Raw genomic sequence first — 14,078 nt, 5'->3', positions numbered from 1 at the left:
AAGTCCACACTGCCATATATCCCAGTTCGAAGCAGATAATCTGAGATTTTATTTAGCTGCGTGGAAGGGGCCCCAGTTTCTAAATGCAGAGTAGCTGGATTGAACTGGATGATAGGGCAGTGTACTGTAGAGGCCCATATCGTCCAGTTCAAAGCAGATAATCTGGATTTTCTATGACAGTGTGGAAGGGGCCTTAAAGGGGCTTCATATAATCCAGTTCAAGGCAGGTAATGTGGATTTGCTTTGATAATCTGGATTATATGGCAATGTAAAAGGGGACTAAAGAGGAGGAAAGCTGTCATTCAGATAGGAAGGAATGATAAGAACAATAAGATTCAATTTTGTTTCTTACTCCTCAGGGCTCAAGGCAAGGCACCACTTAGTTAAAACACATAATCATAAAAACATTCAGGTTTTTTTTTTATCGTGTCAGAAGCAAACAATGCTGTGAGACTCAGCCGTCTGCAAGGATATTGCCCAGGATTACCATCCTGCTGGGAGACTTCTCTCATGTCTCTGCATGAGAAGCTAGAGTTGACAGACGGGAGCTCACCCCGTCTCACAGATTCAAACTGCCAATCTTCAGGTCAGCAATTCAGCCAGACTGCTGACCTTCAGATCAGCAATTCAGCCAGCACAAGGGTTTAACCCATTGCTCTAGCGCGACTCACAAAACATTCAGTAAAATACATATATAAAATACACATATTAAAATACACATAACAATTTAAAATTCATTGTTAAAATTGACTGGGTGTTAAAACTGAATAATGATAATAATAATAATAATAATAATAATAGTTCCTTCCTGCCAATTTCCCTCCTCCTTTTCCTATTATTATTATCATCATTATTATTACCCCACTGTAAGAATAATTTAAAGAATGGTGTAAATGACAGATCTATTGGTTAAGTGTTTCTTGGGACCTGATTTTGACAAGTGACTGTTTCAATGTTGAACAGATTTGAATTTTCACTTTATTTATTTATTTACAGTATTTATATTCCGCCCTTTTCACCCCGAAGGGGACTCAGGGCGGATCACATTACACATATAAGGCAAACATTCAATGCCTTAACATAGAACAAAGACAAGACAAATACGGGGCTCCGAGCTGGCCTCGAACTCATGACCTTTTGGTCAGAGTGATTTGTTGCAGCTGGTTGTCAACAGCCTGCGCCACAGCTCGGCCCACCCCACTCCACCCCCTGCGCCCCAAGTTGTTTTGATGAATTGACAAATTAACCCTTCCAGGTTCATTCCTGTTGCAAGCTGAGTTCTAATCTGGTGGTATATATATTGCAAAATGTAAGCCCCTGAAGCCTGAATATTAAGGAAATTAAGAGTGCCTGCTTAGCATGTAAAACAGGATGCCTGACAACAAAATGTAGAAAATGTCAGGTGGTTCTGGGCAGGGAGCCATCTAAGCCAAAACATGGGATACAAAGTTTGTAATTCTGTCAGGGCCATAGATTTCAATAAGTGTCCCTTATGCATAGAGATGACCTATTTTGTACTTGCAGGAAATGGTCAAGGAGAAACTAGTCCTAGATGTTTTGGACTTTATCTTCCAGAAATCCCAGCTGGCATGGTCAATGGCTAGGGATTATAAAGACTGAAGTTCAAGGTACCTGGAGAACCTAGGGCTGCAGACCATTAATGTATTCACGTTATTACATACTTTTCATTTCCAGCTCTGCTCATGTGCTGTATTTCTCCTCACCTAACAAGGAACCTATTTTTCCTTTTAAGACTCAAGCCAAATCCTTATAGCTTATCTTTGTTAACAGAATTCATGTATATGTTTGACAGAAGAAAAAGAAAATAGTTTTACAAGGTCTTAATCCATCTCTGCCAATGCATGCTGGTGCCTCATCAAACTACAAATCCTAGGATTCCATAGCACTGAGCCATGGTAGTTAGTGGTTTGAAACTTCATTAATTCTCCAGTGCAAATGTCTCCGCAAAAGAGCACTGCTACTGTGCCTTCCCAGCACCTGTCTCACTTTGCTAATACTTTTAGTGCCCAGGTCTGGCCCTAGACATAACATTTAACTATATTTAAATAAAGCAATTTCTAATATGCATTTTATTATTTTCATTATGTTTTCAAGATAGTGTGTCCTGATTTTTTTTTTTACAGATTTCAGGGTCCAGTATGATTTCAAGGAACAAACAATTTTATTTTGTAGTACATATGGGAACACATGGGTAATTCTAAATATGTCATTTTTTTAAAAAGCATACTAAAATTCTGCTTCATTTGCTGAATTTTATGGAGCTGACAGCACTTCACACTTATAAAGCTCCTTACAGTAGAGTCTCACTTATCCAACATAAACGGGCTGGCAGAACCCGTTTGGATAAGTGAGACTCTACTGTACTTCTACCTTTTTTTCTTACCATGGGAAGAAGACAAAAGAGAGACACAAGGTCCTCAGATGGTTACTTTGAGAGGTTTGCCTGAAAATGACCTCAATTTGATGAATGTCTTTGCAAAGGTTGTTTTAGAACAAATAGAGGGAAGGCATGCCATAATTTTAGGAGCAAGTGACTATTCGTGGTGACACACTAACTCAGAACTAGACCAGTCTTCTGGTTTTAGCAAGTTTAACTTGTGAAAACACACATTGCAAAGCCTCTTGCCCAATGCTGGGGGTCAGCTGGGGGACAGGGTAGCATTGCTCGGTGGCTTGGCCTGAGGAAGTTACGTCTTCATTCTCAGTTGGGCTGTTTAATACTGGCCTAGATGCTGATATGGCAACAACAATTGCCAACAATTCTTTATTGTCATTACTTGGCACAACCAGTAATGCCTGAAAAACCAGGAAAAGCTCAACAGAGGTCTGAAAGAATTGAACTTACCTTTTGTTTCCAAAGAGTTCTGCCCTACTTTCCTGTAGTGACCGCTATTTGATCACAAACCCAGCTGGTAATTTATGTCTCCTTGTCTATTTGCTTGGGTCATATGAACAGGTTTTGTGCACACCACTGTTCTGGAGCACTGGACTTCATAGCTGGCATAGTAGCACCAACCCTGTGCTGGCTGCCAGCACAAAGATCTCATTGCTACAATTCTACACAATGCTACAATTCATTACAGTGACTGCATGGCCGTTTTTGTGGTTATAAATGGCCATTAAGTTCTTTGACTTATGGCAACTCTATGAATAAGCAAACTCCATGCTACAATAGCATTGCTCAGATTTTCCAGATTTGGCTATGGATTCCTTGATTTGAGTTTGGAATGCAGTTTTTCTCTTTTCCCATTGATTTCTAATTTTAAAAGCATTATTGTCTCTTCTAGGGAATGATATCTCTCATGAATTGTCTCAATTTAGTAACGTCAATTTCTGCAGCTTTAGGTTTGATTTGCTCTAGAACCTATTTGTTTTAAGAATTCTACATAATGTTATCTGTAGAATTCTTATCCGTCAGCACACTTCAGATACCATATATACTCGAGTATAAGCTGAGCTGAATATAAACCGAGGCACCTAATTTCGCCACAAAAAACTGGGAAAGCTTATTGACTCGAGTGTAAGCTGAGGGTGGAAAATTTTCAAAAATAAAAATAGATACCAATAAAATTACATGAATTGAGGCATCAGTAAGTTAAATGTTTTTAAATATTTATAGAAACTGTAATTTAAGATAATAAGACTTTAATAAGATAAGATTATCCAACTCTGATTACATATATACTCAAGTATAAGTCAACCTGAATATAAGCCGACCAGGACTCTCACTCAACTATAAGCTGGGGGGGGGGCATTTTCAGCCCTAAAAAGAGCTGAAAAACTCTGCTTATACTCAAGTATATATGGTAATTTAATTTTCTTCCCATCAACTCTTTTCACTGTACATATTTCACAATCATACCAAAACAAAAACAAAATAAAAAGGAGGGATACGGTGACACAGACAATCCTAATTTCAGTATTTAATAATATAGCTAGAAACTTCAGGATCTTGTCTAATCCTTTCATAACTGCTGTTGGAATCACAGACACTTAAAGGGCCAGACTTAAAAGTGTCTTCAAAACAGAGTTTATTGAAACAAAAGGAAAAGGATGCAGGGATACTTAAATGCAGTTCCATGGGTCAAAAACTCAAAAACCCAAACCAGACCTTGTCCAAAAGGTAAACAGAAATGTAATCCAGATCAACTGGATGCAAAAAGCAACAAGTCAAACAAAGTACTCTAAGGCAAAACAAAAGGCACAGTACACAAATGGTTAACAGGGAGTTGCAAGAAGAGAAGCGTCATCCACTGAAGTCCAAGGTCGAAGCAGGAGGAATCAAAGCAGCGTTGTTCCAGTGTCTGCAGAAGCAGCGTCTCCAGCCAAACAGGTTCAGGTCCAAACTGTAGATCCGAGTCCAACACCGAACATGAAACAGGCAGCAGCAAGACTACAAGAAACTTTCCCAATACACAGCACCCAGCACACGAGCGCACATCAACACCTTGCCTTTTGCAAAGACTCCTCACCCCTGAACCCACTTTTATCTACAAACCATCATCAGAAGATGAACTGACCACCACCCCATCACCATCCCCCACAGCTGCTCCCAGCTCTTCACGTGAATTCCTTTGACTCTCCCTCCAATTCCTCCATCTCCTGTCAAGACTTAGATCCCCCCAAGAATCAGTTGGATCCCCTGATTGCCAGTCTTCACTCCCAGAGAACCCCATAAAGGTATCACTAGTTGTTGGTGCCTCACAAATAGCTTGCACTTCTCTTATCTTAGTCCAATCCATGGTGTCTCCTTCTTCTCCTTCACTCATTAACCCATCATCCCCAGATAATCCCTCAAACGACTCTTCAGCTGTAGGTGCTGTAAGTATGTCCCGAATTCTCTTTGTTTGCTGCTCATCATCAGATTCCTGCTCCTGAGTAACCCTTTTTCCCCTTCTGGCACCCATACTACTGTTTGTAACATTACTCACAGGCTCTAGTACAACAGCTGCCCTTTCAAACCCTTGTCTTTTTTCTGAATCCTTGTCTGTAATCTCCATTCTGAGTAATGACTGAGCCAAGATATGGAAAACTCTTCGCTATTTCAGTGTCTTAATCTCTACTTTACAATTACGTAAACTGTGATTATTATTTTGGTTTAAGCTTGTCTTTGCACATTCTTCTTTGATTCCTTCAGTAATCCTTCCTAGTCTTTGTTATTTTTGCTAGAAGTATAGTGTCATCTGCAGATCTTAAATGTTCCTTCCTCCAAATTTCACACCTCTTTCATACACAGTAGTCTTCATCCACAATCTTCCACTTGTTTGCCAACCCAGCAAATCAGTATTGTAGCACCACGCAGCAATTTAGCATCTTGGCACTGATGACATCTACCTAAAGTAAGCATTCTTGAAATCAATGACATTTGCATTTTAAATATATAGTTAATGAGCTGACTTCCATACAAATGGAGATGTTACTACCTTACCTATCCCAACAGTGACAGATAATGCCATCTCTCAGGAAGGGTCATGAATTTGTTTTAAGTTTAGGCCAGTTTGAAAAAAAGATTGTTGCTCTTGCAAGTGATTTCAGAGCCTAAGGAGTTCCCTTTGTAGAGCTAAGAATTGGGGAAACCTTTAGCTCTTGGACTACAACTACCACAATGACCTGTGTTACCTGGGGCTGCGTGGAATTGAAGTCCAAATGGTGGGAGAGCCAAAGGCCTCTTTCCCCAAGAACTGTAGGCTCATGCTTGGGGGATAGTATAGTTGTGTAAATATCTTAGTCACTCCTAAAATAACTTGTATGTGTGGGTATATATAAATATATAAAAAAGACAGCGACATCATGCTGCAGCAGTCCCCTCCATTCCAGATGGCCTCAAGAAAGAAAGACTAGGTAGTCTTGGCTCCATCCTGTGTCAGCCCCAGCAGTGGACAAACAAGTAGACAATATCTCCAGGACTTAATCTACTCCATTGTGATTCCCTTTACCTTATATGTTGGTTTTTAATTACTAGTGCATGCCTGAGGGCAGGGAACTGTCAAATCAATTTTGTAAGCCACTTTGGGAGCCTTGGCTGAAGGATGGGATATAAATAATCTAAATGAATAAATGCAATAATTAGTAGATGGGTCATTACATAATTCTAGGGCATTTATTAGTCTGTTGCAACAATAATAAAGTGTGGCATTTTAAAGACAAATATTTGTATTTGGGATAAGCCTTTGTAAACTCCATACTACTTGCATCTGGTGAAGTGGGCTCGAGTCCACAGAAGGTTAGGCCAAATAAAAGCACAAGACACTTTGTTCTACACCATGTGTCATCAATCAAAGATCATAGATGTTAGAAGAAGAATAATGAGAACAAAAGAAAACATACAGCTCACTACAAAGACCATCTTTTATTTTGGGGGGGGGGGGGCAGCAGAGGGAGAGAGGGAGAGAGTCCAGATCTTAAAGTGCAGACAATTCTTAAATAATAAAAAAGTATGCCACAATATGCATCTGGAGAGAGACAAGAACCCCACCCACGTCCACCTATAAAATAAAAGTGGGCCACTACAGCTTCTGGTCTGTTGGAAATTGGCACAGCAGGAGGATAGTTGCAGATGGTTATTATGGCTTTAACCTTGGGGCCCTTTTTTCAGATTTTCTCTTCACATTTTCTGCAAGTGACCAGAGATTATATACACATGAAGGCAAGTAGACACCTTGCAAAGCCAAAAAATATACACCTGCTGCCCTTATTAGTGTGTGGTTTTATAAAACAGAAACGACAGTATAATGTGTATGTTATTTATTGCATGTGCACTTGGGGTGGTAGGAACATTAACACTGATCATGTTTGCTTCAAGTGTCTTGCAGGGCTGTTTCGCAGAGGAAAAAAACTACAGGTGCTGATCTGATGACCTAAAGCCATGCCCTTTTAGAAAATAACTGGAGGTAGAAAACAGTTTGCAGACGCTGCTTTCTTACAATCTCAGTCTGTGTGTTCACTGTCCTTTTCCACCTGTCATTGCAAATAGGAGTCCAGCTCTGAAGACGGAGAGTGGACAAATAGACTATAATAGTAGCCTGGCAGAAGAACTTCTATGAGTTTCTCATGGAGGTGAAAAATAATAATACTTAATGACCTTGCCTAACTATTGATTTTATCTGACAAGTTAAAATATTACATAGCTGCCTGAGTGAAGCTATGAAAGCTGACAGGCTACTCCTAGCCCAGATCAGAACGGGCAGTCCTGAGATTTTAAACAAAGCACCATGTTGACAGCATTTTCTTTCTCATCGGTCCTTCAGTGTGCCCTACTCTGATGTAGTTTGGCAGACAAGCAGGACAGTGAAACAGGCAGTAAACAGCATCCTTTCAGAGAACTGACTACAAGGCACCTTTGTGCCATGCCTTATTTCCCAGGAGTGAGGGATGCTCACCGGCTCTCAAATGTGAGAGGAACTGCAGCAAAGAAGTTAAGGGGTGGTTTGTTCAAAGTCACTGGCCAACTTGAGTAAAGATCTCAAAACCATCCTATCATCATTGACACCACTCCTGCTAGACCAACATAGACATTCTCTTGTAGCTATGTTACCAAAGAGCAAAACTGATCAAGTCCAGACAGCTGACACTCCAGACCTATTGGAAGTGCCCAAAGGAGGGTATTCTGAGAACACACATTTAAAAAATCCTTTAAAGGATTTCCCTTGCCCACCCTCCTTCCCGAAATCCCTCCCTCCCCAGTTTACCCACACCAGTTCACCAAAGCCCATGTTTGTTAATCCTTCATTCACTGGAGGGTGGATTCCTGCTGAAGAGCCAGGTTCCTCAACATCCTTTTGCAGTTTCCTCGAGGCTTGAAAATGCTCTTGCATAGCCCTTTCCTAAATGTGTCCCAATGTTTCATAGGAGTTCCGCTCAGGGATATGGGGTCCGGTGACACTTTATGTTTTCTTCATTTCCCATTCCTAGACAGGATGAAATGTAAGATTACTGGGATTCCAATGATACAAAGGATATGCAAAGAAGTATTTATTTTGAATGGTAATATTGGAGGGAAAACAGAATCCTAAATCCAGAGTAGATTACTTGGAGTTAGATTAGGATGGGAAATTTGTGAATCTCCAGATGTTGTTGGTCCCCAATACTCATCACCCTTCACTACTGGCCACTATTGACTAGCCATTGATGATGGAAAGCATCTGGAGAGCCCCTATTCTATTCTGCTTGGGTTAGACCTCACCTGGAATGCTGTGTCTAATTCTGGGCACCACAATTTAAAAGAGATATTGACAAGTTGGAACGTGTCCAGAGGAGGACAACTAAAATGAAGACCATGTCCTGTGAAGAACATCTTAAAGAGCTGGGTCTGTTTAGCCTGCAGAAGAGCAGGGTGAGAGGAGACATGATAGTCATGCATAAATATGTGAAACTATGTTATAAGGAAGAGGGAGCAGGCTTGTTTTCTGCTGCCCCGGAGACAAGGACACAGAGCAATGGGTTCAAATTACAGATTCCAATTTTGGAAGCTTTTAAGCAGGGGCTGGATGGTTATCTGTTGGGGGGGGGGGCGTTGACTGTGCTTTTTCTGCATGGCAGGGGTTGGACTGGATGACCCATGTGGTCTCTTCCAACTTTGATTCTATTATTATAAATACCATGGAGTAGCTGAAGCTGCATGATATGGGCGTGTGTGTGTCAGGCAGAAGAAGCCTTGTGATGACCCTAGTGGTCTCTTCTAACTTGATAATTCTATGCCTTTTCATGATTCATGTTCAGATGCATGCAGTTTAAGAAATGTTTCATAATTGTTTTATTGAATCTGGTGTATGAGAAGTCATAATCTCTGTGAAGAGAGAAATACAATATTGCAGCAAAATGGCAGTGACCAACTGGCATTTTGTTGCCTGAGAAAAGACAAGAGAGGTATGTCCTACTTTCTGCCACTACATATATGCTAACAGAATTGGCATTTATGTTTTATTGCAACACTGCTGAGGGGAAACTGCCCCCAACTGCACTGGAGGACAAAAAAAAACTCCTTATGGCAAGTGGGGTAGGTACATACAATTTTAGTTGCTGCTTCCTGCTCCAACCCTAGCTGCCTCACTCTGCCAGACAAACTAGCTTTAAGCCTTTGGCAGACCTTGCCATTCTTTTTATGAGCTTCATCCCCAGTAAACATGTGGGCTAGAAACTTAGTTTTGAATACAAGATACCCCTAGAACACCTAAGTCTGAACATGCCCTATTTCTGAATAATATTAGTTCATTTCTATGTCATCAAGGAAACAGGATTTTGGACATAAATAAGAAAGATGGGAAGAGGTCACTGCAGGTGTTGGCCTGAGAAGTAGGTCCTGTACCTTGGCCTTCTGCAACACATTCCCTTTGTTGGCAGGGAGGAGGGAAGGACTCCGTTTTCTCATTTCTGCTGCACAGTTAACTGGGACCAAGTGCTCTGGGGGGGTTCCATTTGGCTGGATTGCCACATCCTGAAAGGAGGAAGCATAAAATAGTGGTAAGTATTTAGACATTTGGAGGAAGATACCAAACTGCCAATTATTAACACGGGAAGTTCAGTATCTGTATTAGGAGCATAAGTGGTAGGAAAGGCTTTGCAAGTAGGTCTGATTTCTCACACATGTATCTTCTTGCAGATGAAAATTGCTATAGTCCTTTCCTGCTTTATAAAGCTAGCTTTGTGGAAAGCAACAGGAAGATGTAGTTGTCAGTCATAATGTCTTCCCCTTGGAATGCTCTTACTCATACTTGCCTGGCATCAGCCTGGATGTTTTTTTAGCAGCAAGAAAATATCTCTTTGTTCTCCCAGGCTTTTAAAGACACTTATTAAATTAAGGTTATTCTTCTGTTGCTCTAATTTTATTCTTTCCCTGACCACTTTTAATAGTTTGCTATACTGCATCCAGGATAGGGGCTCTGGTTGCCCTAACATTTTCTAGTAGGATGAGGTACTATAAAACTATGTTAAGTGTGCTGAAGGTATCTCTCCTTCCTCACCTTCTCCAACTTTGAGTTGCAACTATCTCCTTCTGATACAGCTCCCCGGTAAGTATGGCCACAAGAGCAGAGTTGTGCACCTCTGTCCTAATCCAGTAAAGATTCAGGAGTCCTTTCCTGGATTTAACCTGACAAGTTTAACCCTTTAGCTAGTTTTACTCTTGATGGGATTTTAATTTCTGTTTTGCTTCCTTCTCTACCAACTCAGCGAGTCTGCTTAGGAAGGTGCAGCATATGTATCTCTGATGTAAATGAGATTCAAATTCTTTCTCCCTTGGTTTTGAAGCAATGCCAAAGACCTGCTAAACACAGAAATTTAACAGGTTCAGACACTAGGATAAAATTATCCTAGTTACATCTAGTATGCCCAGATTTTTTTTAAAAAAAGGAAATTATGCTACTCAGACCTTTAAGAACTGTGGAAATTGAATTCTGAGAAGTGAATAGGTGATATGTGTGTTTATTCAACCACACCTGCAGATATGTCCTGTTTCATTCATCAGTTAAAAGTCCTGTTCTCTTTAACACATGACACCCTATTCACAGCACAAATGTAGATAAAGGAATGTTCCATAACAAGATAGAAGGCGTCTTTTAGAGATTGGGGGAAATTAGTCTAGAATGTGGAGGGAGCTTACCTTTTACTAGTTCTATTTTCTCTATTTAAAATATCTTCCTGTGAGATGGCAAAATAATGTGTTACAAGAAATATTGCCATCCTAATATCAATAAATGGAAAGAAAGACCATGTTTTTTTAAGATTGCAAAAGATAAGCACTTCTTTCCAAATCTTGGGAGTAGTTCTGACTATCTCCATTAGCACAAGTAACACCCTTTTTCTGCCCAGTGATGAAACCGCAAGGGTTATGTCAGCTCATTTGTAGTATACAACCACAACCTCAACCACCTTCAGACTGGGGCTTGGCTTTTCCTCTATCTTCCTCTTCTAAGCAGGCTTGCTGTGTCCTTATTTGCACTTGTAATCCCTAAATACCTTTTCAATCCAAGGTGTGCTTCAGATGGTTTCACTTGTTTCAGGTCTCTTCCTGTTGACTTCTGTAGGATGCGCAGAAAGCTGAAATTCCCCTTGGGATCTTCCCCTGCTTATCACCTCCCCACAATGTGGGCTGTCAAGGCATAAATATTCATGGCTACCTGCCCATTCTTGTTCTGTACTTATATAGGAAACCATTTTACATTGAAATGCCCCCATGTGAAGATAATCTAATGTTTTACCTTGTTTTCGGGTTTGGTTGTCACAGTTAACCCCAAAGCTGGTCCTCCTGCCAGAGACTGCTTCAGCCTGTCTTTCACCTCAGTCAACTTGAGCTCTAGGTCTACACGCCGTGCCTCATTGGCTTTGCACTGCTCCTCCAGGGCTGCAACACGATGTTCCAACTCTTTGAGATCTTTACCTGCTTCCCAGAATGACGATATGGAAGAAATCCATGAGAATAATTATGAAGAAAACCATCTCACTTTCAAGTGGTCCTAATTTGAGATGACAGATTTCTTCAGTAGAGGGCAAATATGTTTTCTCTGCTGTTGAAGTTTTCAGGACTACATCCCTTGAGTGTAAATTTTAACAGGATAGAGTTAAGATTAATATTTGGAAAAGTAGTCAGATCAATATTTCCAAACCTGAGTGCTCAGATGCTGTTGGACTTTAGTTCTAAGATTTCCTAGCCAATATGGCTGAAATTCAGATATTGAGGGAATAGATGTCCAACAGCATCTGGAGATCCAAAATTTAGGAACTACTCTTCGGATCAGGAGCTCTTGACTTGTTGTCCATGGAAGGACTTCAGGGGGTCAGTGAACTAGGTGTAAAAAAATAGTTTTCTACCTTTTCATTTCCCTCCTGTTCATTAAAGACTGTTATGAAAATTATTTGCCTGTGGGCAGTTATCCACTTCTATGGAAAGGAACTGCAGCTTTCATCAATTTTTCAAAACAGTTCATGACAAACCTTCAAAGAAAGTTATAGACCACTGTGATCCTAAGTTATCCATGACTACCATGTGGCTGAAAATTCAGAGCAGAGGTGAAACCAGAATAGCAGCTGAGGGACACAGAATAAGTTTGCAAAGGCAAAGAAAAAATAATGTAAATTTTAGTCCCTACTACACTGATAACGAAAGGCATCTTAAATTGGATTAATGTTCTATGTGTTTTAGGCTTCTTTCAAGCATCAAAAAGTCTGCGATATAGAATAATGCTTATGTTCTGCATGCTATCTAATAAAATGAATGAGGTTTAAATAGACAGGAGATTTTTCCAGTAATCAGCCATGTAATTCTCACTGGATTGTTTTCCCCCCAGTAGATGGCACTCTTTGGCCAGGTTGCCTATCTACTGTCTCTGTGACCAATCTGAACCTATGCTTAATTGGCAGTGCCTGGTAGGTATGAGGTGTGTATCCAGTTCATAACACTAAGTGCTGAGACTAAAGCAAGGCCAAACAGTGGATGTGACACAAACGTAGAGGTAAATGCTTTGCAACAATAGCTTGTATGTTAGCTATCATTGTTACTACTTCTACCCTTTCCAAGTGAAGAATTATGGGAGGAGAGAAAGAGACTTCAACAGATATCACTACAGAACCAGTGCTGTATTTGACTTTATATGAAAATACAACTCCAAACTAGGATGTTTGTGCAAAACTGTTCTGGAGTGGTAGAATAAGCCATGGCTTTGGCAGACGGATAATTTCTAAATATATGGATTCTGCAGGCCAGCTCCCCCATGACTGCAGATTTTTGGAATTATTTACTCTGTTCTGTATGTTTCCTCAGTTACAAAGCCAAAGAAAAACATTGGGGATGGACAAAGTCTGGGTGCAAATGTCTTTTCTCTGTCTATTCTGTGAGGAATGAAGCAAGAGAGGCATCTATTAACCATGGACACTTTTGATTTTGGTGCCATCAGGAACAGCCCAAGAAAGTTGATAGGGACCCTCTCTACTCCATATAAAGAAGCCAACTGTATTAGCAGCAGTTGAATTTTACCTCAGCAATTTAGAGGGTAGAATATACTTAAGGCGGCCCAAAATTCTTCCAAGAGAAAAGAAAGTTGTTTAAGAATGAGCAGCTGGAGTGATTGGTGTCTCCTAGCATTTGCTGCCTTTGGTGGTATCCTTACTGTGGAATGGTAGGTCCAGCCTCTGGACCCCATACACTTCTGGGTCATGCCACCTCCACAGCAGGACTGCGGAGCAGAGCAAGTTGCAGCCCTCAACAGTTTCACCACCTGTGCAGGAGGACCATACCTGAGCTGCTCTTCATGGCTTCCCGTAATTCCCGCTTTTCCTTGCGTAGACCCATAATCTCAGTCCGGATGGATGCTTTCTCCTTCTCCAATTTGTCCTTTTCAGTCAGGAACCTCCTGGCATCTTCCTCAGCTCGATTCTTGCCATACCTGTAGTTGTTGGCATCTGTGGGCACACACAAAAATAGATGCCTTGACATCCCCCCATTAGGCACCTGAAGTGGGAAGTTTGTCTAGTTCTACCTTGAAAACAGGAAGATTTAATTCTACGTTGTTTTTTAACTTATTGTGTATATTTTTTATTGGTTTTTGTTTTTGTCCTGATGTTTTATATTTTATCATTGTTTGTATTTTGATTTTGCTGTAAGCCGCCCCGAGTCCCCTTCGGGGGAAATGGAGGCGGGATACAAATAAACTTATTATTATTATTATTATTATTATTATTATTATTATTATTATTATTATTATTATTATTAGTATTATTATTTAGACAGAGTCAGGGTGGAACAAGCTCAGTGCTGGTTTGAAGAGTTAAAATGGAACGATACTAAAATGTTAAGACCAAAGCTACATGCCCTCCCAATTCAACTTCCAGAAATGGCCTATGGGGGCAGAACTACACATTCAGACTTTGAGCAAATCTTAGCATCCTTGTAAAATCACTTTGAACTGTACTTGTATCACTGATAAGATCTGTAGCTATTAAGCAACTGCTTGTGTTTTAACAGCATAAATATGTGGCAGGCAGAGTTCTAATATAATTCAACAGTTCAGTACAGCTTAAGCTGGTTTATAAATCTAAGATGTTCTCAACCTAGCATTCCTGGAGCA

The 14,078-nt window shown here is 40.4% G+C and overlaps 1 protein-coding gene across 3 annotated transcripts in view; it reads right to left on the bottom strand.

Annotated features, from left to right (window-relative positions):
- Positions 1 to 6,351: 6,351 nt before the first annotated feature.
- afap1l1 (actin filament associated protein 1 like 1) overlaps positions 6,352 to 14,078 on the bottom strand; it is an 87,451-nt gene continuing 79,724 nt past the window's right edge. For 2 of the 3 annotated variants that reach the window (XM_062970448.1, XM_062970449.1), the window contains exons 16-19: positions 13,249 to 13,413; positions 11,217 to 11,398; positions 9,326 to 9,454; positions 6,352 to 7,928 (exon numbers count right to left, since the gene is read on the bottom strand). In XM_062970448.1, the coding sequence (XP_062826518.1) occupies positions 7,905 to 7,928; positions 9,326 to 9,454; positions 11,217 to 11,398; positions 13,249 to 13,413 (500 nt within the window). In that variant the 3' untranslated portion in view covers positions 6,352 to 7,904. The remainder of the gene's footprint in view (positions 7,929 to 9,325; positions 9,455 to 11,216; positions 11,399 to 13,248; positions 13,414 to 14,078) is intronic. The other variant, XM_003217357.4, reaches the window with a different exon arrangement.

Source organism: Anolis carolinensis, chromosome 2, assembly GCF_035594765.1.
Source record: "Anolis carolinensis isolate JA03-04 chromosome 2, rAnoCar3.1.pri, whole genome shotgun sequence".
Taxonomy (NCBI): Eukaryota; Metazoa; Chordata; class Lepidosauria; order Squamata; family Dactyloidae; genus Anolis; species Anolis carolinensis.
This window is presented reverse-complemented; position numbering and strand designations above follow the sequence as displayed.